The sequence below is a fragment of the Aedes aegypti genome, unplaced genomic scaffold (assembly GCF_002204515.2).
Source record: "Aedes aegypti strain LVP_AGWG unplaced genomic scaffold, AaegL5.0 Primary Assembly AGWG_AaegL5_hic_scaff_1651_PBJ_arrow, whole genome shotgun sequence".
In the NCBI taxonomy this organism is placed as follows: Eukaryota; Metazoa; Arthropoda; class Insecta; order Diptera; family Culicidae; genus Aedes; species Aedes aegypti.
The window spans coordinates 1-27556 of NW_018735109.1; the positions used below are offsets into that span (position 1 = coordinate 1).

Below are 27556 nucleotides of genomic sequence, written 5' to 3' on the forward strand. Positions count from 1 at the left end.
AGAGAGAGATCCCTCCCTTCCCCCTGTCACACTCGTCAACATATACGCGAAGACCCCCTCCCCCTAAAAAGCTACGTCATTTATGGACGACCCCTAAAGCATTGATTTTTACTTAGCAAACTTTTAATTTGTTAATTTATAAATAAAATAGTTTGGTCACAAATATAAAGCTTCTGTTTGGTTGACAGAAAAATTATAAATTTCTTAGAAATGATTGAATTTTGTAATATTGATATTCGAAGCTGAATCATCATCAACTTAAGTTTAAAAATTCAGACAAAGAAGTTCGATTAAAAACTGTTTGTCATATTTTTTCTACTCTTTTTAAAGAAATTATTCAAAATGCTACGTCCACAAATTGGGAAGCCTCCCTCCCCCCGTCACACGTCGTCACAAATTCGAGAATACCCCCCTCCCCCTAATGCTACGTCATTTATGGACGACCCCTAATCGCGTTCGATAAGTTGCAAAATTTACAATAAAGCTCATTAGCCGTTTAACCCTCAAGTTATTTTTATTACCAAGAATTTTAAACTAAAATTTTGGCTGTTTTTTTATTCAAGCAAAATCTTTGTTTGATTCAACATATTGTGATCATCGGATTAACTAATTATTTTATTTTGAAACTAACAATTAATCAGAGAAACAAACAACCTATTTTTGAATAGAACCAAACCAGCTGTTTGTAAAAATTAACTAAAAAATAGTTTCGAGCAACCATACAAGAACATCAGGTATCAAAATGCCGGCTCCAGAGACACGTTCTGCGACATTTGGGAGGTTTTGCACCGCAAACAAGCCAGTTTAAAACAAATCTTAAACTTACATTTTCGAATTCAAAGAACATTTTGTTGTTTCAAAACTAGGATTTACACTCCCAGGTTTACACCACCATAAGTAATGAATGAGTAGGCGAGAGAAGAACAGCTTCATAAAAACATTTGTACTTGATCTATTTGGGGTTCATTACGATACAAACGAATTTAATTTAGAAACTTTATGAAATGCCAACGTTTGACACTAAACAATCCAGCATTTTACGCTAGCTATAAAACAACGGGGGTGATTTGACTTTGACATTTCTTGACTATCAATTTTATAGTTTAGTCTTAGTAGGCAATAATTAAAGATTGTTGATTGAAATGTCAATAGTTTTCACTGGATTTGTTTTGCTGCTGCGGGTTTTTTGTGCATATTGCAATGTCTACTCCATTTTACACAAAACTTTATTCCTTTCATTTTAGCATCAGTAGACCACAATTTCTCATGTAAAGCGTTTCTGAACCAAACAATAGGGATGAAAAACTGATAAGAAGAGTATTCTGTATGACAGCATTGAACATTTGGTCAACGCAGTGACCAATCATAACGAAACCCTGACGATTTTCAATAACCTCCCGTAACCCTTTATAGAGAATGGGAAGAAATTAAAAGACATGCACATTTTCAAGTATATAAAAGGTTTTCAAAGATGATCAAATATTGATCTCCGTCCAGACCTTGACGTGCATGGACAGTGAAATACACACTTTTACATGACTTGAAGCATTCTCGATCTGCGGGGTTACCGAGGAATGGTCTAGTCCCTGCATACAAAATAAACATAATATTGTACACCGTGGTATTTACAGTCCATGTGTGGTATGTAGCAAACATGACACAGGGTTGTAAAGAGTTTTTTTCCAAATATTGTTTTACTTCCTCCGTAGTTTACTCCAACATAACAAGCTATAATGTGAAAAAGGATCAGGAAACGAAACTATCTTATGAAATAGTAATCACAGGCCTTTCAAGGCCTAAATCCACCATGGCATCGTCGTTTTGCTTGTAACACTCATTTGCATAGTTCAGTCAGTATATCATCTCGAGAATTAATAGGAACCAATCCCAATAATGTCTGCAAATCGTAGACCTAAATGGCAAAAACATTAGTATTGAACAGAAAATAAGGAAAATAGTTTTTTTAGATTTCCATTTCCTGCGACCAAGAGATTTAAGGCTCAAGAATCCATCATTCAGTCATCAGCAATCATCAAAAACTTAAAACCAGTTTTTTCGTTCAAATTTATAACAATCCTTATGAAAATCTATCATCGCATTTCAGATAGTAAGTGTAATGTAATGATAGATTTTAATGAGCATTGCTTGAATTTTGAGCAAAAAAACTGGCTTTGAAAATTTGCAAAACGATGATGGTTATTTTCCTCTTAATGACGTTTCTCTAAAATCAACAAGAAAAAATTTCAACATAGCAAGGTTTGCTTTGATCAAACCATAAAAATATTATAGTGTTGACAAGAAAAGTCAAAAAGGGGTGATTGAAAGTTTATAGCGAGCTAGCGTAAAAAGCTGGATTAAATCGGCTACGTTCATAGTTGAATAATTAACGCTTGCGGGATTGCTTCTTTTCCTTTAATCGTCTCGCGTTGTTGAATTTCTCATTCAACTTGTGGGACACGCGCGACTGCAGTTTACGTCGCGGATCATCGTCCTCCCGTTCCTCTAGGTTGATCCGTTGCATCAGTTTGTCGTGGATGAATGACACCTTGGTCGGGCTGGCAGGGATGTGCGTCGACGACTCCGGATGACGATAGCATTGCTTCCCCCGCACGGATCGGGCTGCTAACTGATCTCGGGTCCACAGCTGATCTGCCAGGGCGGAAATGAATTTTCCGTCGCCTTCGAGCCCAACGGGACATTCGGCATTGATTTTCTCTATCACCTTCGGGTCGACGAAGTTCGATTTGTAGTTTCGAAACTGTTGAGAGGAATAAATGGAACGTGCAGTCAGGACGAATAGTAACTGAGTGTCTTAAAACTAGAAAATTTAGTGACTAATTTTAGCTAACACATTCACATAAGAAAGCTACAATCATTTATTCGTCCAAAATAATTCGAAAACAATGAATTTCCTTACTTCTATACACCCAATTTCACCGAGGCCTTCCTAATTTGGCCACTCTCATACGAAATCAATGTGATTGGACAATTTAGGGACCGAAGTTCAACAGTATTCGAAGTGAATTTTTGAAGATATCTAAAAATAAAACTCCAGGTCACATTTTCAAGAAAGATCGTTAAAAGCACTAAATGAACTCCTCATGAAATCTTTGGGGTAATATCTTTAAAAGCATTAGACAAATATCTGACTGAATATCTGGTGAAATTTTTGGAGAAAATCATGAAGAAATAATTGTAAAGTCAAAGCGTATTCTTCCTTAACCTAATCAAAATATTGTAATTAGGGAGCCGGATCCTATTCTTGGCACTTTTGATTCACTTCGGCAGTGGGGTTTTTTGAGCTCATATTTGGTCACAATATGCGTCATATTAAAGTGCTTCTTATTGCAACCCCCATGCCAAAGTGAATCATGAAAGCGCCCAAGTAGCTCGAGCAGATCTGCACCCTATCAGGGGTAACTTTAAATGAATGAATGGATTACAAATTGAATGTCCGGACAGATTATATGAAGAAAACAAACACGTATCGTTTTCTTTAAAGTTTTATGATAGTTTTTTTCTTTTTCAGGTGATCTGTTGGCACGACTATTTTTAAACTAAAGAGTAGGTTTTCTTCTTCAACTCACCGGTTCCGCTGGCCCTCTACTTTCCCGCCGCAATTGATTCAGTTCCAGTCGATAGTTCTGCTTCATAAGTGAGTTGATTTTTCGCCGGGCTTCCGCTAGTTTCTCCTCCGCCGATGTTTCTTGCTGATCTTCTGATGCTTCGCTCGATATCTGACTGAAAGGTGAACTCGATCGGAGCTTCTTTGCTGGATTGTCTTTGGCTGTACATTTCGCATGATTCTTAAACTTACTGACTCGTCCCTTCGGAGTGTCCGAAGGATCCTTCGGTTTTTCCACTGATATGCTTAGGCTGTCGTCCTCGTCGGCACTGTCAGCATCTGAATTGCGCTCGCTGATAATATCTCCTTCACTGAATTCGCTGTTTTCGTCAAGGATTGGTTTGGCGAGATGAGGACTCGCATATTTCACTCTTTCCTATTTCAACAGTATCTACAGTAACGCATTCAACTTTGTGTTCTCCTTGTCCAACATCGAGTCCCTGCAATTCCTCTTTCACCTTATCCATGGCCTTCCGTTCGATTTCCTTTACTTGTATCACAAGATACTCCTGTATTCGTTTCTGAACGTCCTCGTAGAATGCTTCAAATTTATGGTTGGAACCGGATTTATCCTTAGAATCAGCTTCTTCAACCAGCAGCGGTTCCTTCATTCCGCGCAATCGATTCAGCTCGCAGTTGTAGTCCAGGCATTTCTGTCGATAGGTGAAGAACTGGTTCACAATTCGGATGCAGCAACTGCACACCACACAGGGAAAGTCCATCTCGAAGGTGATCCTGATGGAAGTGCACTCGGCGATCATTTGCAAAAGCTTGTCCTTGTTGGGAGCGCTGAAGACGTCGGTTAGACCGTTCTCAGAGGAGCACAAGCGGCACCGGCTGCAAGAGTGAGATTATTATTGAAAATTGCATTCATGGGGCATACCTTCTTACTTTAGTTCGCCGAGGTCGGTCATTTCCGGAATTGATACGTTTTGTAGTTTAGAAATTGATTTGATTTTCAAATTCAGCCTCAGTAACTTGTTGATAGCGCAGTCTGATCGAGAAGCGTCTAACTAATAATGAAAATTTATTACTAATCAACAACCTACGTTGCTAAGTGTTGCTATGGTATTGCCTAGGTGGCTATACTATAGTACATAAGAGAGTGGGTACATAAGAAGGTATTCGTTGGTTACAAATTCAAATAATCATGGATTGCTTCGATTGCAACACTCCTCCTTAAGCAACGAATCCAATTAACTTCTTATTCTCTTCCAGCTTCTGATTTACAAGGGCCTTGGTGAATCCGTCGGCAGGTTGCTGCTTTGTGTTCACGTAGCCCAGTTCGACTACTCCTTGATCCAGCACATCTCGGACAAAATGGTGCTTAATGTCCATGTGCTTCGTTCGTGGATTGTATCCTTGGTTCCGTGCGATACAGATGGCTGATTGATTGTCGCACCGGATGGGAATCGCTCGCACGCCGAAAATCTGCGATTGGAAGTGGTGCCACCAAAGTGCTTCCTGGACCGTGCGAGAAAGCGCAACGTATTCCGCTTCGCACGAGGACAATGCAACTGTTGGTTGCCGTTTTACGTTCCACGACACAGCTCCTCCCATGAACGTGAAGACGTATCCGGTGGTGGACTTCCTGGAATCCGGCTCTCCTCCCCAATCGGCATCTGTGTAGCCAACCAAATCCGCGCAACGTTCCTTGGAGTACGTCAGTCGGCTCGATCGGGTGCCTCGCAGGTACCGCATAATGCGCTTGACAGCATTCCAGTGGGTACGTCCGGGATTCGCGTTGAATTGGCTAACTTGGTTGACCGCGAAACTGATATCCGGCCGCGTCGTTTGCGCCAGATACGTGAGACAGCCCACTGCCTCCTGGTAGGGTACCTCCTTCATTTCGCGCGTCTCTTCCGGTGTCGTCGGGGACATGGACTTGTCCAGCTTGACACTCGCCTCCGCTGGCGTGGAGACTGGGTGGCAGTTCGCCATGTTGAACCGCTGCAAAATGCTGTCGACGTAGTGCTCCTGATCTACCCACAGCTTGCCATTCTTCCTGTCCCGCGTGATCCTCAGTCCCAGACAGAAATTCGCTTCGCCGAGGTCCTTCATCTTGAAGCAGTTGTGCAGAAACGATTTCAACTTCTGCTTCAGCTTGGCATCGTTGGTGAAGATCATGAAATCGTCCACGTAGATTGTGACGAAAATCATATTCTCACCGTCGATCCGGAAATACAGGCACGGGTCGACCTTCGATTGCTCCAGTCCGAATTTCTTCAAGGCCTGGTCCAGCTGGTTGTTCCAGACACGGCTCGACTGTTTGAGCCCGTAAAGTGCCTTTCGCAACCGACACACTTGCTTCGAGGTGCCAGCAAACCCTCTCGGTAGCTCCATGTAGATGACCTCGTCCGATAGTTCCCCTTGAAGGAACGCAGTGACGGCATCCATCTGCTCCACGTCAAGGTCGTGCTTCACTGCCAGCGCCAGAAGGTATCGAATGGTGGAATACCGTACCACCGGGGAATACACTTCGTCGAAGTCGATGCCTGGCCGTTGTGAGCACCCTTTCACCACCAAGCGCGCCTTGTACCGCTCGATGTCACCGGTTGGTCCTCGCTTCGTCTTGAAGACCCACTTGTTTCGGATGGCCTTCCTGTCACTAGGAAGACTGGTCAGCTCCCAAGTTTCGTTCTCCTCCAGGGCTGCAATCTCCTCACGCATGGCCGCGATCCACTTTTCGCGATCCGGTCCGTTGAGGGCTTCTTCGTAGCTTTGCGGGTTATCGAACGACGTCTTGGGGCACATCGGGGTGGACTGGGGGGAAACAACTTCGCCAGAAAACGAACTATACGTAACGTAATCAGAATACTTGCCTGGGGTTCGGCGCTCCCGGTCGCTGCGCCTAAGCCCTTGCTGCTCAACAGCTGGCCTACCAAGTTGCGACGGGGAGCGCAGGCTCATTCTCGGAATCCAGGAGGTCCATGAACTCAAGATCACTTGAGCCGCTATCGGATGCAGCCGACTCCTCAGAATCGTCTTCGTTGACATCGTCGTCGCCGACACTCGGTTCCACAACCGGGGTGTTGTCCGCCACTTGCGTTCGGCTCGTCAACTGTGTACAGCTCCATGAACTGTATCTGCTGCTGTTCCTCGCTGATTCCGACCAAATTTTGCGGTTCTCCCTCTTGAACCACAATCACGTCACGGCTGATCTGGACTGAACGCTTGACCGGATCGTACACACGGTACCCCTTGGTACCATCGGCATATCCTACGAAAACGGCTTTCTGGGATTTGGCGTCGAACTTCTTCCTTCGTTGCTTCGGGACGTGGACTAGTGCTAGCGACCCGAAAATGCGCAAATGTTGCAAATCCGGCTTCTTACCGGTCCAAGCTTCTTCAGGAGTGGTCTGGAGTGACCTCGTCGGGCTTCGGTTGACGAGGTACGCCGCCGTTGAAACCGCCTTGGCCCAAAATTCTTTTGGCAGGCGCGAATCGTTTAGCATGCTTCTGGCCTTCTCGATGAGTGTCCGGTTCATTCTCTCCGCTACCCCGTTCTGCTCAGGGGTGTACGGACAAGTCTTCTCGTGCCGCACTCCATCTTTCGCCATGCTGGTCCTGAAGGTCTTGTTGACGTATTCGGTCCCGTTGTCCGTCCTCAGAACCTTCAACTTCCTCCCTGTCTGGCGCTCGGTCATGGCCTTGAAATTTTCGTAGGCCCCAAACGCTTCGTTCTTTCGTTCCAGGAAATAGAGGAACACTTTTCGACTCGCATCGTCGATGAACGTCATCACATAACGACTGCCACCGACAGATGGAACTTCGATGGGTCCGACCAGGTCCGAGTGGACTAAATCCAATAGCCCTTCGGCTCGCGACTCACTGGAAGGAAAAGGATTACGTGCATGCTTACCCTCGATACAAGCGATGCACTCGGGGATGACGTCGTTTGCCAACTCGATGCCGTCTGCCATCGCCATCAGCTTCCGCAAGCTCTGACGATTGAGGTGACCAAGCCGTCGGTGCCAGATACCAGTGCTCGGTGTAAGCATTGCCTGCTCGTGCTTCCGGTTCAGCTTGTACAGGCCGCCTGACTGCGTACCGGATGCGATCACGATCCCATCGTGCTCACGAACCTCACACTTGTCCGCGTCGAAGACCACCTTCAGCCCCTTTTGGCAATCTTGCTGATGGATAGGAGATTGGTGGCCAGTTCCGGAATCTGCAGCACTTCCTTCACTTCGATCGGGCCTTCCGAGAGATCCAACTTGACCAGACCCTTCGCGACTGACATCATGCTGCCGTTGTTCGCCGTTGCCACCGGGTGCGCCATGCGGTGTTGCTCGACGAAACCATCGCCACTCCGAGACATGTGGCACGTGGCGCCGGAATCGAAATACCACTCTTTATCGCTTACCTCGCCCATCGCAAAAACGCTGCACAAAGCTTTGCCAGCCGTTCTTGGTGAGTTTTGCTTCTGTGGACACTTGGCTGCAAAATGCCCCCGCTTCTTGCAGTTGTGGCACGTGTCATCCTTCTTCGTAGGACCATTGTTGCCACCACGCCGCCTCGATTTTGGGTTCGAGTACAACGCTCCGTCACCGCCGCTGGTCTTGGGTCCACTCGGCAGCTTCACGTCCTGCAAAATTTTTGCCTTCACCGCGTCCGACGTTAACGCAGTCCCCGACGCCTCAAGTCCCATAATCATGGGTTCGTAGTTGCTCCGGAAGTCCCATCAGCAACAATGCAGCAAGCCATGTGTCGTCGACCCTGAAGCCGATTCCCACAAGTTTATGCGCTGTGGACATCAGCTCGTCGACATACGATTCCACGCTGCCGCACTCGTCCAGCCGAATGGATGTGAGCTTCCTCAGCAACCCGATTCTCCTCGTCAGACCGTTGTCCTGGAAAGCGTTCCGCAGCTTGTCCCAGGCCTCCTTGGCATCCTTTGCGTCCTGGACGAGACTGTAGTTCGTCGTCTCCAGGCTCAAGCAAATTGTGGCCAACGCACGCAAACTGACCTCATCATCGATAGCCTGGCCTTGGGCTGGCGACACCGTGTACCAGGAACCTTCTCGAATGAGCGTCATCTTCATGGCGAACGCCCACGTGGTGTAGTTTTCACGCCCCTTCAGCTTCTCGATGGACGATAGAGCGACCGCATTGATCCGACCGTTTCCTGCGGCCGGCACTCCGGCTCCGCCTCCAGCGGCCGACAGTCCTCCGCTTCCAGTGCCCTGCGATCCAGCTCCGCTTCCGTTCACCTGCTGACCGTTCGTCATCTTGAACTAACTTCTTCCACGTGGCTTCACTTCTTGAGAAAAAAAAAAAATTTTCTTCTTGGCTATGGCCAATACTGGGCCCATAACCTCTTGCAGAGTAAAGTAAAACTCGACTGTTCTGGTTGAACGTCTAACTAATAATGAAAATTTATTACTAATCAACAACCTACGTTGCTAAGTGTTGCTATGGTATTGCCTAGGTGGCTATACTATAGTACATAAGAGAGTGGGTACATAAGAAGGTATTCGTTGGTTACAAATTCAAATAATCATGGATTGCTTCGATTTGCAACAGAAAGTACCCTTTAAATGGGTTTCTAGAACCCATTTAGGCTGTGAACAATTTCACCAATTCGTTTAACTATAGTTTGCCGTAAGAATCGGCACCAAGTCGGTTCTATAGTCGATTTAAAGGGCCGCTCAAAAGCCACTTCTGGCTCTGCCGAGGGGTGCGACACATCCAGATATTTCAGATTCTAAGAATATTTTCAAGCAAGCTCAAAAATGATCACGCACCTTTTTCCAGTGTATGATCTGTGACATCTTCTCTCACATCTTTTCTATCTTCGTGCATCTCGTTCGCCTATCCCGCATCCTTCGTGATCGTTTTAAACGGATTGATTCAGATTACATTCAATCACGCCACGCAATGAAAATAATAGCAATATTTTGTCACTAAGCTCAATTCGACATTGCAGATTGAAGATGGTTATTTATCCTCAAGGAAACGGATTTCATGGTAAGAATAGAGCCAGAAACTTTCAGATCCTATGCAATAATTAGGTATGAGTATAGTGAGTTATAAGAAAACCTGGTATTTTTTTATTTACCAATCCCCTTTAGGCACTATTCAGCACAGAACATTGTCTTAGATCGAGCCAAAAAGTCGAAGTATCGACGGATACCAAACTTTAGGATTCATCAACCAAGTTCAGATACACCGGTCGAAAAATAAACGCTTATGTGATGTCGATTGATCCAAACAGTTCAGTGGTAGTAAAACTCGGGATGAGAAAATAGCGATATAAAATGCATTTCTCAAATATGTTCATAAATAAACTTGCTCCTCTGTCGCCAAGCTGAAATTTAGGTACGTTCCCATAGCCACAATAGACCATTTCCGTCAGATCTAACTCTCAGTTTTTGTATTTTTCTTCGAAAGACAATCATGCACTCCTGATTTTCTTATAAATTTTTGAAACATGGATACTCACCACATTTTGAAAAATAATTCGAGATGCGGCACAGTTTGTTCAACCCTATGGGTATCAGCGTGGTGATTTTGCAACAGTTTTTCGATTCCACCCCTGCATTGGGATGCTTGTTTACATTTGCAAACGTCAAATCAGGTGCGCGCTCAAACTGACCGTGATCCCGGTCAGGGCGCCCCAAACAGGAGCGCCACCGAAACTACTCAAACAAACGTTTTTAAACCAGGTTGGAACTGGCGCAAACCGTTCTGAATAATAGTTTCCAACTCCAACCCGATTCAAGTCTTCCTTTAGGAAAATATATTTTCCTCCACAGATTCAAAATTCAAAACCACCCCTAACAACAAATCTCTCATCCACCCAGCAGTTACGGTACCGCTAGTTCTATTAGAGGCTATTTTTTACTATTCATGCCGACAAATACCTTAATCTATCAACAGCCGCGTAAGGAAATTTTGTGCGGCTGTTGCTGCCTCTAGGCGGGAATCTCCGACATATTCAATCCCTTCAATCCTCGTCGGCACAAAGCACTGCTTTGAAAGCAGTGAGATCAGGCATCTGTCGACTACAATCCTGCGTTACAGAACCGTGTTGTATTCGCCGGGTGCGGTCATAACCGGCCGAAGTGGTGAAGGTGGTTTCCGCGTGATTACGGAGACTTCAGGAGCAGTGAAGAAAGGAGGAAGCGAAACCGCAAACGGAACCCATTATGATGAATGAAAACATAAACAAAATCATCTGGTCATGCCAGCCGATCGTAAATTCACCACAACGTGATGGCAAAATCATAGGGGAAAAAGGAGTCTGCATTTTTTCGAGGTGAAACAAATTGTAGGGGACCGAGGGGTGAACTAACGTGCCGCAAGTTTTTCATTGTTTTCTAACAGTTAAAGGCTTCAAAACATATCGGTTCCTTAGGAAAGTTTGTTCAATAAATTGACAGAAAGCATATAAGCCAATAAAAAAATCACGGAAATGGTCTATTCCAACGTATACTTTATTGATCATCTTCTATATGAAAAATAAACAAAACTTTACTTAAAAGCTATGTGCACTAAGAAATGCGGAACTGCCGATATTTTCGCTGGCTGCATGCAATTCAGATTTCCCGGAAAGATAAATACTTGGACGAAGCTTTTAATTAACAGGTTAATTACACTAGATCACAGCTCCCCGCTGCTCGCGATGGTATTGGGACATCAGCAGAGACCAGTTGCGATTCCAACACAGGATATGAAATTGGATTACTGTTTACCATTGTAAGAGGTGTACGGCCGGAAGAATTTGTTATTTCCACAATTTCGAAAACCTGCATTCATTTTGCTGTAGAATAGAATGATAATTATGTAGATACAGCGCCTGTTTAATGTTTCTGGTTGTGTTTACCTCCTGCAAGCCAGAATGAGTAGTCAACGGACTTCATACAGTAAATCACTTTTCAATGGGTGACCACCTTTGAAGAACACTAGGAACTGCCACGAATTTAGGTATGTTGAATACGGACAGCATCTCAATTCTCAATTTTCACACTTCAAACCTGTTTTTAGAAAACTTTTTCGAGTAAAAAAAAATTAGAAACGATTGCTAACGCCAGCACCAAATGAGTTTCCACGCCAATAATCACTGTTATCATCGTTGATTCGCCTTCCATCCATCTGCATCTTCGTGCATCTTGTCAATCTTTGCTCATCGTTTGACAGAAGATGCCAGCGCACGGAGCGAAAAAAATCGGATAAAAATGCACCGATCTGAACAAGCTCACTTTTTCTAAAAGATCATCTAATAGGTTATCTGGATGTGTCGCCCCCCTCGGGTCCTAAAATGTTTAATGAAATCTTGTTTTCATTTAATATCACGAAAGAGCATGTTACTGCAACTACTTTAGTATTTTTTCCCGCTCAAATAACGGATATATCATATTAAAACTTTAATTCAAAAATTGGATCCATAAATGAACCTTGACATTTGAGATCATGTTTGACGTTCGCTTAGTCGACAAAAATGCCACAGGGGTTCAACTTTTTAACACCGGGGTTGTTCCTTTCTGACATTTCGGAAGGGACACGGAAAACAAAATACACCCAAAATTTGAGTTTAAACCAAGGGGTGTGACAAAATTAAAAACAAACTTAAAAAATGTTTTTGGACTTAAACCATCGGAAAACATTAGCAAATTGAGTAAACATATGTTTTTGACCTAAACTTAAGCGTTTGGCAACCAAAATTGGGACAGGGCTTTAGGACCCTATTTAAAATTAATGTCGTAATGTAAATTAGGGTCCTGAAAAACAATAATTAAATGAACATTCAATGTGCCTTCTCTGGACCAATGTGTGATTGGCGAGTTGTCCGTTTCTTCGTCTTAACCTTAAGGAAGGACTATGTTTCCTTTTGGCGTGTTGCTCGTTAAGGTCTTTGCCTCTTACTTGCCTTTTCCGGACCAACGCATTTTCACGTTGTCCGTTAAGGTCTTTGATTTATTTTTGCCTTCTTCGAGCCAACGGTGGCACGTTGCTCGTCAGGACTTTCTATAATACGTGCCTTCTTCGAACTAACGCAACTTCACGTTGTCCATTAAGGTCTTTGACTTATTCTTGCCTTCTTCGAGCCAACGCGTTGGCGACGCGTTGCTCGTCAGGACTTAGTAATAAACGGATAATTCGTTGTCCGTTAGAGACTTTTAGTTGCCTGGGGATTTCTTCCATCTCTCCAGAGAATTCAAAATGGAATGTACTCTCTGCTTTTGTCATCCTCCTTCAGTTCATGTGACCCAGCGAAACGATTTCAAACATTACTTTTACATCATATGCTGGAACTTTAGCTCAACTAAACTTCAGAAATGGATTTACCGATTCTCCACAAAAGCGTCAAGATTTTCTTCTGCGACTCATCTCGGTAAATTGACATCAGGTCGCATTGATAAACCAGACATATTTTGGTACAATTGGGAAGTCTAGAAAAGGCGTGGGAAAAGACTCAACTAGACTGTCTAGAAGGACAATGCACATACACCAAATATACTTATCTTGCACATGGAAGCGACTAGTTATATATCAGCTACGGACGTAGGTATCATTCCGAATGTACGCATTCATCCGATAGCCACACCATGTATCCGTCGATCTCGGAGTGACTATTGGTCCCGGAGTTCACATCCGCGAATCGATTGTTCTTGAGAACTCTGCCATCAATGGTTACACTTTGTCTGTGGTTACACACTCGTTGCATATAATATCGAGGGCATTCCTAACGATCTGGACCCGAACAAATTGTTCGTTAAGATGGAGAATCCGCCGCTGTCAAACAACGCGCTGGAATCCGTCGATCACGATCCCGGGCTGTTCAGTGAGTGTCCCCTCGGAAATGGTGCTGCTCATTGTGGTTGCACTACCTTTACTCTTTTCATTATTTGGATGCTCTTGTTAATGCATTTTGTAGCCAAATTAATCGGTTGTGATTTGCATCCCATCCTCGTCGCCAATATGTGGTGGGTTCTTCAGAGAATTCCGTCTGCACTTCTTGACAGCTCGACAAAATTCCTTCTTCCAATCAACAGCGCCTACTTGGTTGATTCCTATCTACCACAACCACTATAGAAAACGACCAAGCCAAACGTCAAATTGGCTTATTCCTACCAGAAAGGAAGCCTGTTCGCGGCAGCCATGAGCCTATGCATGCTATAAAACGTTTGACTTCTACTGTGCACCCTGTTTTCAAGTTGCCCGCTGAGAGAGAGAGCGAGACAACACCAAAACGCACAGTAAAAGCCAAAAGAACAAAAGAATTTATGGCACGTACAGAGGCCCATGAGCCTTTGTACGTGCCTTAATTTTTTTTTCTTTGACTTTTACTGTGCGCCGTGTGTTGGTGCTGTCTCGCTCACTCTCACGGGCAAGTTGAAAACAGGGCGCACAGTAAAGAGTCAAACGTTTATAGCATGCATAGGCTCATTAGCGCTTTTTAAAAACCTAAATTCAAATTGGAAATTAAGGCCCAAACGCAATAATAAAGAGAACGGCACTGTTAGCGGTCAAGAACAGAGAATTTGTTTCACGTCATTGATGATTGATTACGTTTTACTAAAACCATCACAGGTAATAACGTTAAGCGGTTTAAACGCTTTTATCATTAATTGAAAACAGCCTTTGTTTGAACAAAAGTAAGCATTCGAATTCTTAGCTGCTAAACATGAGCCTCTGTACGTGCCATAAATTTTTTGCTCTCATGACTTTTACTGTGCGCCGTGTGTTGGTGCTGTCTCGCTCTCTCTCACGGGTCACTTGAAAACAGGGCGCACCGCAAAAGCCAAACGTTTTATGGCATGCATAGGCTCATATCATTTTGGCGATTTCATTCAGCCTCAACCTCAAGCTTATTTGAAGCTTTTTGTGGAAGCTGAACCTTACGGCTCATTCACAAATTTCATAACGCTAGAGGGGGCGGGTGGGTGTCCTAGCGATGTTACGGCCCATACCAAAATTGAATAACATTCATACAAAAAGCGTTACAATGGGGTGGGTGGGTGCCCAAACTGGCCAATTTCAGCGTTATGAAATAAATGAATGAACCCTTACCATCTGCTTCACTTGAGGTTGTATGAGCATCACCTGAAGCGAGATCGTCTAGCCTGAATAACGGCCCTAAGCGGTTCTGTGAAGTGATAGTATACAGTCAATTTTCGTTCGTTGCACTAAACCTGTGGCCCACTTAGTGAAATACTTTCACTAATCGGGCTGAGTTCCGAGCTGTCAAATAACATAGAACAAAAGAAAATCAGAGCTACCTGTCATGTCTACCTATCTCAAGTGATATTCCTCATGACTCTGGTACATTTTATTTGTTCGTATCTACGGAATTTCTGAGCTATTAATACTGGCTGCCGTAATTGCAGAAGAGAGACTTCCCGGGACTGTGGACTGATTAACATATTATTTATTCTTTATTTGCAGGATATAAAAGTGGCGACGAGGATCATGGAAACGTGTGTTGGCGATTATGGTTTTTCTTCGAGGTGGGCGAGTTTGCCAATTTTATTTATTTGATTACATTATTTTTCTCATAAAGTAAAGGGTCGTTACTTCCCGTTCCAACTATAATATATACAATGTACAATAAGGCGATATAAAATTCGAAAATGTTTGAAAATCCAATCTCCCATATCTTCCTTACCATAACAATAGTGTTTTGTGAATTTTTCAGCTTTCTAGATGATGATTAAAAGGTGGTCCAAATACTATGTAGGTTGAAAATTACTATGGAAAAATTTGGAAACATGTTCCAAACACGTACTGTAAGAACTACAGTATCTAACGTTAGTACTGTAAGAACAAACTTATCACCCCATATAAACTCAGTTATTCAAACCATAATGATGTTGCTGAAGAAACAAATCTTTTTGACGTTAACTACGACTTACGGCCATATACTGGTGTCAGTTGAAAATCTAAAATGTTCGACTGTCACGAAATTATGTAAGATTTTGAATGGTAATAACTCAGCCATTTATCAGTAGATTTTCAATATTTTCCCACCAATCGGTCGGAAATTTATACAACATTTTATTCAAATGGATAAAACTTTTGATTTTTGACGATAGACTGTCGAAAATTGGAAAAATGTCGACCCCTTTCTTACGCAACCAAACTCGTTCATATTGTCTTCCACGATTCTTTTGGGTTGGGAAGCGCACTATAAAAGCAGACCATTTTCAGCTTATTCGCTCATTCTTCTTTGATGTTAACTACATCTTACGGCAATATACTGGGTGTCAATTAAAAATTCTAAAATGTTGGGACCGTCACGATATTATGTTAGAGTTTGCACTAAAGGAAGGCTGCAACTATGAAAATCGACTAAAATTCAAATGCAAAAAACCACTTGGCGTAGTTAACGTCATGCGGTCGTGTCTTGTACACAACCCCCTCTGATTTTTTTTAGATAATTTTGTTTGGGGTTTTTGTAAATGTTTGCAGGGTTATAATCCCGTGTGAAGCTAAATAATACCAAACTAATTCATGGATATCTCTTCTCCAATCCGTCGGATTGAATTGCTCTCTTCAGCAAATTCCTTTATTATGGTTTGAATAATAAGTTTTCACTATGAGACGATGAATTTGTACTAAGTACTTTACATTCCAGTACAACGTGTTTGGAACATTTTCCAAAATTTCTCCAAAGTATTTTCCAGATAAACCTACATCGTCTTTGGGCTGCCTTTAAATCCCCACCTAGAAAGCTGAAAATTTCACAGAACACTATTGTTATGATAAGGATGGTATGGAAGATACGGAAGATTGGATTTTAATTTATTTTAATTTTGGATCGCCCTACTCATTTATTACACTTTTTGAATTTTTACGATTAATTGAATCTTAGTACCTCCACTATTCGAACATTTACCCTACCGATATAAAAAAAAATTACATTAGAACGAAGAAAAAAATAACTGCGGATTGCAATGATGGACTCCATATTTAAGCAGTATCAAGAAAGTCATCAATCATTGCATGGAACTAGCTTTGAAGCGAAGATATGGTGCATTATTTACATAACATTACTTTAGAAACAATTTAATTCCAGTAAACCTAATCCTAAACGCATAAACATTCAATGACGCCAATTTCCACCGTATATAGCCAATTGTTGTCGCACCAGAGCATAATCCATGCATGTCGCTTGCGCAGATGCTTAACCAGTCTCTTCTTCTCTTCAAACACTTTATTGGTGCAAAACGGGCACTTCCAGTCCTGCGAAAAGACCGGCGTTTTGGCTCGTTCCAGTTCTTGTCTTCTCCTCGGTTTTGCAGCTTTCGCTGTTGGTGCTGGTGGATCTGTTTCAACCGTCGTCGCAACATTTGCTGATGATGCGGATGCGCTTTGTTCAGCACCATTGGCTCGCTGACTTTGCTTGGGCTTTTGCTGTGGCTGTTTTTTTCGTTTTGGGTTGATCCGCCAGTTTCGGAGATTTTGTCGGTGGCGCTGTTTGGTCTTTCATTTCCCATTTCGCATCGGATTTCCGTTTTGGCGGCTTAGAGCGTTGTTGTGGTTCCTCTAGTTTGCGATTGCTACATCAGATCTTCGTGTTACTCCGCGTAGGTTCTTTGAGTGAGTCGTTTTCTTTTGGTTTGCTCTTGATTGTCCGCTTCTCTTGATTCTGGTTTCTTTTTATCGGTTGGCGTATCGCAGGTTTTTGTTCGATCACGGCTGATCTTCGAGTGACGCGAACAACTTGTTCTTTTGGAGTTTCTAGAGGAACTTTTTAGATTCGATATCTGGCGAGTCCGGGTCCGATTTAACGGTGATGACCTTCGGTACAGGGAATCCAACGGTGTTCTGGAACTTGAGCGGAACCTTTCGAACGCGTGATGATCGTGGGGAAGGGGGCATGCTGATTCCGGAACTGAATCAGGTGCTGATGGTGTGCCAATATTGTTGGTGTTCTTTTGTTCCGGTGTCGAAAGAGCTTTTGATGGTTTGGGGTTTTGGAATAATTGGAAGAAGGGATGGTATAGCAGGAAGTTTTGACAGGACGACCGCTAAATGACCACGATCGGGGCGTGTGTTATTAGAGACATCTTTATCTTTCGTTTGCGAGAGTGGTTTTATAGATTTGGGTTCGGGTACAGGTGAAGCAGCAGAAGATTTAGCAACGGTTTTGGTAGAACTGGAAGGCACATCAGGGACAGAGGGAGTATCAGAAGTACTGTTTTCCTTCTGTTTTGGTGCATCTACGGGAGCTTTCGGTTTAGGAACCGGGCGATGGTGTGGAATGTTTTATCGTTAGTGTTTTTTGAACTTTAGGTTGCGCTTGCGGCGAAGATGTTTGTTTCTCCCAAATTTGATGAAGCGGTTGAGAGCGGTTTCGGGATTGTGGATTTATTAGAAGTATTGGGCGAATATGTTGCGGACTGAGGCAGTTTAGCTCTATGAATCAAACTAGAAAACACCCCTGGTAGTCTAACTGCACGATTGAACGATTTAGGAAGCATTCGAGCCATATGTGACTTGGGATTATTTTTTTCGAATGTGTTCCATATCCTGTGAACGGGAAAGCGTCCGCTTGTTATCCCTCTCGTCAATGTACTGACAGGTTTAAGAGAAGATTTTTGATTGACAAGAGCCTTAGCGGTATCTGATGGTAGTAGCTTTACAGCCTGCAGAACATTTGGAGGGTTCGTTTTATTTTTATCAGACCCGTGCATCATTTGGTGTAAAGGTCTGGGTCTAATGACATTATTAGGCGAGTCATGATAATTGTCATTAGTGATCTTTTCAGATGAAGTTTCAGTACTCGGTTCCTCTTCTTTTATGGTCACATCTTGCGATGTTTCTGGATTTGTATTGACGGGTTGACTTTCGTTGGTATCGTCATTCTCAGACGAATCCGGTTGAACACGAATCAAGGTGACCGGAACAACCCGATCGTTGAGTTGAACTCCTTCTGGTGCAAGGGAGTCTTCCGAGTCCGATGGAGTTTTCTGTTCGTTATCTGCACTTGCAAGAGGATCGCCGATAGTGACACCCTCGGTTATTGGCCTGCGATATGGAACCGGATAGAAAGTATCTTGTACACGTTGTGCACGAAGCGGTTGATTCCTTTCGATGGTTGCTTGTCGGCGCTGATATCTTTCAACGTTTTCTATGCGTTGAACTTCTAGGAGTGGATCGTCTCTTTGTTCTGTAACAGGTGCACTTTGAACAGAACTTGGCGGTGTTGAATTTACTGGACGAATCGGTGTTACCTTTTGGGTAGGTCTGTTTTGTACTACTACAGTGGTTTTCGTTCGCACAAAGCTATTCTGTCTCGGTGCTGTAGGTATAACGTGTGAAGATGTAGAATTTATTGGGGGCAATGGAATGCCTCTAAGTGATTTATCATTCTGTTGAACAAGTTTGCGGAAATTGACGTATTCATGCACTTTGTTGTAGCAGCCGGTACAAATCGAGGAAGGAAAATCACTTTCAACGGAAATCTGTGGAGAAAGAGACGAATGTTAGGGATTTATCTACGATTTTCTGTGTTACATTAATAGACTATTGGTAAGATTTTCAGTACGTGACTGGTTCATCTACAGTTTAATATCTTATGGAGACTATGCACAAGAAAAGTAATCGCCTACACTGCCCCTATTTGCACCAACAGTCCACATGTTGGAAAACCGACAAACTGGAAAAAGACGATTGAAATGTGGAACTAATTTCGCTCTATTTTGAGCCTCTGTTTGCCGCAAAATGTGTTTTAATTTTCGAACAAATCCCTATTGATTGAGTAAACGAACAAGCCTAATAAATTTAATTTAAAATAATATGGAAATTTTACCTAAAAAATGTACAAAAATCATAGTGAGACTGTTCTGCGAATTATAATACAAATAAATATACTGTAGTAGCTTTATCTATATCGCGAGACTTCGAACAAACTTCGATATATTTGCATACCAGTGCCATTTTTGGTTCAGAATTACTCTAGCGCATTTGATGTCTGTATCGGAGCTGTGTATTTCAGCCCAGAAAGCTATGGCCACCGCACAATTGAAGATCATCTCGATTCTATTCGTGTCGTCTCTGATAGCTTATCGGCGTCTGATATCAGTATCCTTTTGGAGATTACAAATCAGCCAAATTTAGTTTGAACCAGAGCTTCTCAGGGGTTTGGCTTACCTGACCCTGTTGAAACTCGCTTTTTTCCGTGGCATGCTCGGCTCTCATAGATGGAATGGCTCTTTTAGACATGAAGCAGCTGAATCCGATAAAAACTCAATACTCTGGATCTGGCGTTCAATAGCTGGCGATAAATATGCGTCTTGTAAATACTTCCAGCTCCTGCGCCGTTAGTTAAAGTTGATGCATTTCATCCACCTTTTATTTTCTCTGTTAGACTGCTCGCCTCCTGTGCGATTCGATGAACCTGACAACAAAGGGGAGTTCAACTTTCGAAAGGCTGATTTCCAAGCTCTGAATTTAGCACTGACTGACTGGTCTCCACTACAAACTATCCATGATTTGGATGTAGCTGTAGCCACTTTCACTAGAATACTTATCGATATGTTTCGCAACTACATTCCTGTTTTTAGGCCCCGCCCTCAACCGCCATGGTCCAATAGCCATCTTCGTCTTTTAAGGCGAAAACGTGCTGCTGCTCTGCGGCGTTATTCAAACAATGACCAAACGAAACTATCATTTGTGTCAGCTAGCCAATAAATATAAATTACTTAATCGAAAACTTTATAACAGTCACGTCAGAAGAACGCAATCAAACTTGAAGCGGAATCCTCGACAATTTTGGTCATTTGTCAACAGCAAACGGAAGCAAAGTGGTCTTCCACGCGGCATGTTTCTGGGATCGCAAGAGGCAAATTCCTTGCAAGTGAGCTGCAACTTTTTTGTTAAACATTTCGCTGAGGCTTTCCAGCAAAATCTTATAGATGCGAAATGGTCCATGAAGCACTAAGAAACGTTCCTACTTATGTAGTTTCCCCTGAACTTTCAAGAATTTCCGAGTGAGGATATTCTCACCAAAGACAAATTGAAGACCTTCCCATGTCCTTGCAGTAGCCCAAAATTTTATGGCTCATAAGGTAATCTAGAATGCCGTGAAAAGTGTACTGGCGATCTGTCAAACTTGGGTACCTTTTGCACTACCGAGGGACTAAATGCAGTACTAGAAGTGATACCCAATCTAAGCCCGAGTGGGACGGACCTGTTCTCAACAAACTGAAACGTCAACTTCAGCTGGGCCGGATGGAATTCCCCCTATCATTCTAAAACAATGTGCTACCTCGTTGTGCCAGCCTCTCCGCATCATTTTGCATAATATCTATAGGGCGGCATCCATTTATTACGTAACGCTAAATTGAAAAATTTTCGACCCGCCTCCCCCCCCCCCTCCGTAACGCTTTTTGTATGGAAATTTTAAAATTTTTGTATGAGTCGTAACGTTTGAGCATACCCCCCCCCCTTCGAGCGTTACGTAATTTGTGGAGCCCGCCTAGCTATAGGAAAGTTCCCTGAAAGTTGGAGCTTTCAGTCATGTTCCGGCCTTCAAAAGGGTGACAATTTTTCTTATTAGAGTCATGTGTAACGTTTTCAATAGTGTCGTCAGTGTTTTTGATTTTAATGTATCCGTAGATGTTTTTCATGAGAAAGTTAAACATTTTTTTATTAGATCTTAGTGTTTCTGAATGTTCATGTAGACTAAGCTGTCAGATGGACTATATAATAATAATATAATAATAATAAATAATAATAATGATATAATAATAATAATAAACAGAAGGTTTCATGGTAGCCCATCCCAGGACCGGGTAATTGCGACGAAGAACTATCGGCACTACATATTGCACGAAGACGTGGAGGACCGCTGTAGGAAGTGCAATTCAGTAGGGGAGACTATCGAGCATGTCGTTTGCCGGCTGTTCAGTACTAGCTGGATCAGCCTACCTCGATCGTCACAACGAAGTTGCCAAGATTGTGCATCAACAGCTTTGCCCCTTAAGCACAACTTGATGGATCGATTTGTGCCCTACTACAAGTACCTGCCTACCGGTTTCTGGAAAATAGTTGCATAAAGCTGTACTGGGATCGCGAGATCAATCGAACGGACGTCCTCATCCGTGCCCAACCGCCCGACATTGTAGTCTAAATACAAAAGGATGAAAACCGAGTTACACTCATCGACATCGCTGTACACGCTGGACCACAATGTCCAATCAACGTTCTCTAACAAGATAGCGAAGTACCTGACGACTTGGCGGAGGAGTTGAAGCAGATGTGGCACCATAGAGGACGTCCGTTATAGTTCCGGTAGTCTCTCAGCGACCCGGAATTGTCCGAAATCTCTTCCTAAGGTCCCTAGACGAGCTGGAATTGAAGAAGGGCTACACAGCATCCAAAAAGCGGTGATTCTTGGAACCTGCAGCATAGTTAGACGGTTCCTGAACCACCACAACTGAGAAGCTCATCCAGCAGACTCATAAGGATAAGTTAAACCGACCAATGAGATCCACAGAGCCTAATCCCCTTTGGCATACAGATTGCCCGGGGTAGGTGAAAGTTTCCAGCATTTTTTGCTGAGAAGTGCCAAAACTCTATAATAATATAATAATAATTATGTTCATGGTCTCGTTCGACAGCTACTATTAAAACACTGGTTGTTACATTTGCTATTCATGTTCTTCGGCAGTAAAAATTGAGTTATTATAGTACAAGACGGGGTTGGTGGTCCAATGGCTACCGCTTCTGCTTCATAAGCGGAAGGTCATGGGATCAATCCTAGGCCCGTCTCTTTCCTCGTACTTTGTAGTTGTATCTTTCCCTTACTTCTTTCTACCACTCTTAATATATCACAGTTGATGTATCTACCACAGTTCATAGCATTTGCTAGAACCCGAACGGACAGAAAATAACCGTTTCCCTACGCTTTCATTCGTTCATCATTATAGCATGCCTTCCTTTACGCCTGATACATAGACAGTCTGCTAACCAAACCAGCAAACCTCTCTGTCATAAAAATTACCCCACCCTTTCACCCTTCCCGCATGAACTGGCGTTGACGCAGTGTATATACGGTCAACCGTGGGAGCCAGTTGAAATGCATCATCAATTCCTTCCCCTTCCCCTCATTGGTCTGCATTCTGACGTGGCAGGCACCATTGTTGCCTAAAAATAGAAGATCACCAGCACTTATACACTGTTAATCCCAAGCAGTCATCTGGTTGATTCCTTGTGTAAGTGCAGCTGATCTGGCGATACTGGAGTAGCAGCCACGGGCGGCCAATCAAGCTCAAGCTCAAGCTCAAGTAAAAAATTGAGTTATTATAGTACAGTAAACTCTCCATAACTCGATATTAAAACGACCATCGAGTTATAGAACACAAACACAGAGCAACTGTGGTTCATGGGACCACCGATATATCCAGGACGAACCTCCCACATTTACTATGATTCTATAACTCGATATAGAGATACGAAATATTGAATTTACGGAGAGTTGACTGTATGTCCATGGATAAAAGAAAATCATCGGATTAAGTGATTTTTCAAAATACCTAATGATGTGGAATGCGCTTACAGCGATTCTACTCCATTACCCTTAATGCCATTATCCCATATGCCTCTACCCCGAATGATATTGGAGACCCATGATATTGGAACTCGGGGTAATGTTATTCGGGGAAATGAAATTCGGGTTGATGGCATTCGAGGTAATGGGGTAGAATCGCTTACAGCTATTAACATCATGAAAGACCCTTAATATCATCATTTGGATAAAGCGGAAGTAGAATCCAATGGAATGGATGTGTTATTTCATTTCATTTTTTGTTTCTCATTTATTTTTATTAGACGAAGGGGGGGGGGGGGGCTCGTACCACCCAAATGGTTACGGACATAAAAGAAGATTATTGGAAAATGGGAGTGAGCCAAAGAACGAACTACTTTGGTTGAAGATTGAAACGAATAAGAAAGAGTTTATTCACGACGCAGTAAAATTCAAAAAAGCATAGCCTACTATGGTGGTGGATACAATTCAAATTGCGTTAGGGGATTGCTTGACATGTCGCACTCTAACACTCCTCCTCGACCTTGGTCGGCAATAACCCTAACTGTTCTGCTAAGATTTTATTCTACAATGTTGCAGTGGTTTTGTCAAGATTTCTGCAAGCATTTGGCTATATTTTAAAGATTGCGAACCGATTTAACCTGGACCGTGCTAGGGGATCGAAGATCCCATTGGATACCGGCTACTACCCTATCAGAGCAGGTAGTAAGGCGATGTCCGATAACAAGCAATACCAGTGCTTAATCGGAGCGTTACTTTACTTGGCTGTTAATACGCGGCCAGATGTTGCAGCTAGCGTTGCAATTCTCAGCCGTAGAGTTTGCGCCCCAACAGAAGCCAGGTGAACCGATAACCTGTAAGGGGCGGTCCATTAATTACGTAAGACAATTTTCAGGGTTTTTCAACCCCCTCCCTCCATGGTAAGATTTTTTGTATGAAAATTAAAAATAAATTGTATGGCACGTAAGAAATCTCAAACCCCCGCTTCCCCCATAAACCCTTACGTAATTAATGCCAGACGCTTATGTTTAGGCCAAAAACACAAGTTTATTCAATTTTTTAATGTTTTCCGTTGGTTTAAGTCCAAAAAACATTGTTTCATGTTTCTTTAGATTTTGTCACACCCCTTGGCTTAAACTCAAATTTTGGGTATATTTTGTTTTCCGTGTCCTTTCCTAAATGTCAGATAGGAACAACCCCAGTGTTTAAACTAAAATCCCTGTGGTGTTTTTGTCGACTGAGCGAACGTCAAACATGATCAAAAGTGTCAAGGTTCATTTATAGACCCAATTTTTAAATTAAAGTTTAAGCATGATACAGTCGTTATTTTAGCGGCAAAAAATGCTAAAGTAGTTGCAGTAACATGCTCTTTCGTGTTATTAAATAAAAAAAAAGTTTTCATCAAACATTTTAGGACCCAATTGGTGGACAAACGAGGAAGTCGACGATTTAAAGTTTACATTACCGCTTTGAAGATCCAATAAAATTATTCTAATTTAGTATTATCAAACATGTGTTGTGTCGCCGCTATATTTTAAAACCCCACTTGAAATCGCTGTTTCCCGTATGTGCCAGCAAGAGGGGGGTATTTTTTACCCATTTTTGTAAAAACCATGAGGGGTACATTTTACCCATTTTCTGAAGTTCGTACCAAATACTCTTTAATGAGTAAATGGGCAATACCCATTCGGGACTACGAAGCTGCTGATGTTTTCTTAGGTTTTCTTTGAGAAAAACAAGCAGAGATATATTTTTTGCTTTTTTTTTCACGCACACGATGACAGTTCCTTACGAGGTTTTCCATAAGTGCGAGTGCTTTGTAAATCTCTTTTTGTTTCGTAGTCGCGAATTAAATGAGTTAAACCACTTTTCTTTAAAATGGGTACGAAAGTACCCCACGGAAAAAACAGTTTACCTAGCCCCCGAGATGAACTAGCCAAGGGCTAAAAATCTCGTTAATAAAGATAAAAAAAAAGTTTACCTAATTTTTGAGTTGACTTTACCCAAAAATAAGTATATCGATTATTCTCTCAACCCAAAATCTCTCGGTATTCTCTCTCTTCCCCACCAATGTTATCGTAAACTGCTGCACCTACCTAATGGGGATAGTTTGGCCCAATAAGCCAAATTTGAGTAAATGCATTATTCTCAAACTTGGGTTGAATGAACTCAATTTTGCGTTGAATCAAACCAAATTTAACAGTTCAGTCGTCGCGCTGTTGTATTTTGTACAACAGTGCTGAAAAAACCCCGCTTATCGTACACAGCATCAGCGTGGTGCTTCAGCCGGTGGCAAACCACGCGACGACTGAAAGGTTAAGTAAATTTTTCTTATGGCTTCAAAGGCAAAGGAAATGGAGGCCTTGGAAATTTAGCCAAATTTGGGTTATTGGGCTCAACTACGGTTTTGTGTTGAAACAACTCAGATTTGAGTAAATCCGCGTTGCCGTGCATGAAAAATATTGGAAATTGAAACTTAGCGTGTATAAGGTGTTTCCGTGTTGCAGCGTTGAAAGCCGCTGCAAACAGATATACATACGTGAACGCGATCCAATCACAAACCAAAACACCTTTAATTCACCACTCTGATCACCTCCAAAATTTAATAACAAACTCAAACTCACCATTATCTCGGTGCAGCCAAAAATCTTATCAATCAAATCCGGCTCGATGAGCGTTTGGTCCCCGGTGAAGATCGGTTCCAAGTCCTGCTTCTGGAAGCAGAGCCTACAATACTGCAGACTGGGAGGCACCTTCCGTGGTCCGACGATACCGACCGAGCTGTTGGTCGATTCCGTTTGGACGCCTTTACTGTATCGGATCCGCGGCGGCGGCGGCTGCTGTTGCTGTTGTGTCCTCGATGACGGTGGAGGATGAGCCGCATTGTGCCTAGATCCCATCAGCATAGCATTGTGGCGCAATTGTTCCGTTTCGGTCATACCCGCCGGCAATGTCATGGGCCACCGGTCGGTCAGTGGAGGCAAAGCCGACATGTTCAGCGGGGGCATATTGAGATGCGGAACTACGCCCTTCTTGACGAGCAGTTGCCGTTTGTAGCCCGGCGGAGCCGAAATAAACTCTTGGAAATCCTTAAAATCATCCGGAATCTGAAAGTGGGAAAGTAAATGTTAGCAGTTGACTATTTTCAAAAAATCGGCAGGGCACCGTTAGTGGAGCACATACAGTGACTCCAATTTATATTCGGCCAGTGTTTTCACATCAAGATGGCAAACAAAAAAAATATATTCCGAAGCTGCTTTACTAGTTTCGACTAGATCAAATTGGAAAAAAAAACGATCTAGACATATACCTATACAAGTTACTAATTAACATAATTATTCATTATTTCTATAAATTCGAAACTGTTGCTTCATAATGGCTTATTTGTGACTACATTGATTTCTCTTCATCGATCATCTCCTCACAATAACTTCCGCAATGTTTGAATGTAATGAAGAAGCAATACCCATTAACGAATGAAATTGGTGCCACCCTAAAAAAAATCATTCCAAAACATTGCCATTTGTCAACAAATGAGACCACTGTGCATCGTCAGCCATCTTGAAATCGCGATACATCGCATAGGGTACACTTGCCTTAAAGTGTCGCGAGCAACAGTAGCTGCGCTTTTTGTCGCGGACGGCTTGCATCAATGTCAACCAAACGAAGCGTCGCTCTGGGTAGCTATGACCCGGAACGCACACAAACAACAGGTCTGGGTTGCGCAAACTGTTCGCATCGCAGTTGCGAACATCGCAAATTTTCGGCCGGATGCGAACACCGACGGCCGGCGGGGTTGGCTGGACGGGAACAGTGTCCTGTTGTGGCTCGACTTGCGATGTCACCGCGGCCACCGTTGGCAGTGGTTCCATTTTGGTTTCATCAAGACTCATCACAACACAATTTTTTCTTCACTGCGGTTGACACTGCGCGTTTGACACATCCGAACGGGAAAAATGCACCACCAAGACTGAGGCGAAACTGGCTGTCGCGCCTGACAGCTTGGTCACGAGTGGGGAATACAGGCTGCCGTCAGTTTGAATTTGTGGTGAGTTTGGCATAAAAATGGATCTACGATGATGGTGGTGATGGTGCGCGTGGAACGAGTGGGGCAAAAGAAGGTGGAGTCACTAAAAAAACATGTGAATTTAACGTTTGTTATTCATCATTGTTGCACTGAAAATAATCCACACGTTCGATACAAATTCTTTTTAACGTGAATCTATCGTGTCAATTGGCAAGGTGAAATAACGTGTAAAATCTATAAATCTGTTAAGGATTGTCTTTGGTTCTATAGCAAAGACTTTTCTAGTATGCCTATCATCTCTGTGCTATCATGACAAGGACTCACAATACAATTAGTGAAAATTCACGTGTCAAACACGTTGATCGAGCTTTTAGAATCTTTTCAGTGTGGAGTTGTTGCTGAAAGC

At 42.9% G+C, this 27556-nt stretch overlaps 2 protein-coding genes across 3 annotated transcripts; both read right to left on the bottom strand.

Moving 5' to 3' along the window:
• Positions 1–2216: 2216 nt before the first annotated feature.
• Positions 2217–13090, bottom strand: LOC110680599. 2 transcript variants are annotated; one of them, XM_021856399.1, is made up of 5 exons: positions 12917–13090; positions 4517–4638; positions 3997–4462; positions 3588–3935; positions 2217–2758 (listed from the first exon to the last, which is right to left on the bottom strand). In XM_021856399.1, the coding sequence occupies exons 2-5, from the start codon at positions 4537–4539 to the stop codon at positions 2384–2386; spliced, it is 1212 nt and encodes a 403-aa protein (XP_021712091.1). In that variant the 5' UTR covers positions 4540–4638; positions 12917–13090; the 3' UTR covers positions 2217–2383. The 2 variants fall into 2 exon arrangements, with proteins under 2 accessions (XP_021712091.1, XP_021712092.1); XM_021856400.1 differs by lacking the exon at positions 4517–4638.
• Positions 13091–17595: 4505 nt separating this feature from the next.
• On the bottom strand, positions 17596–27120 carry LOC110680600. The gene is made up of 3 exons (XM_021856401.1): positions 26720–27120; positions 25748–26230; positions 17596–19038 (listed from the first exon to the last, which is right to left on the bottom strand). Exons 1-3 carry the CDS (start codon positions 27014–27016, stop codon positions 17863–17865), a joined length of 1956 nt encoding a protein of 651 aa, XP_021712093.1. The 5' UTR covers positions 27017–27120; the 3' UTR covers positions 17596–17862.
• Positions 27121–27556: the final 436 nt, after the last annotated feature.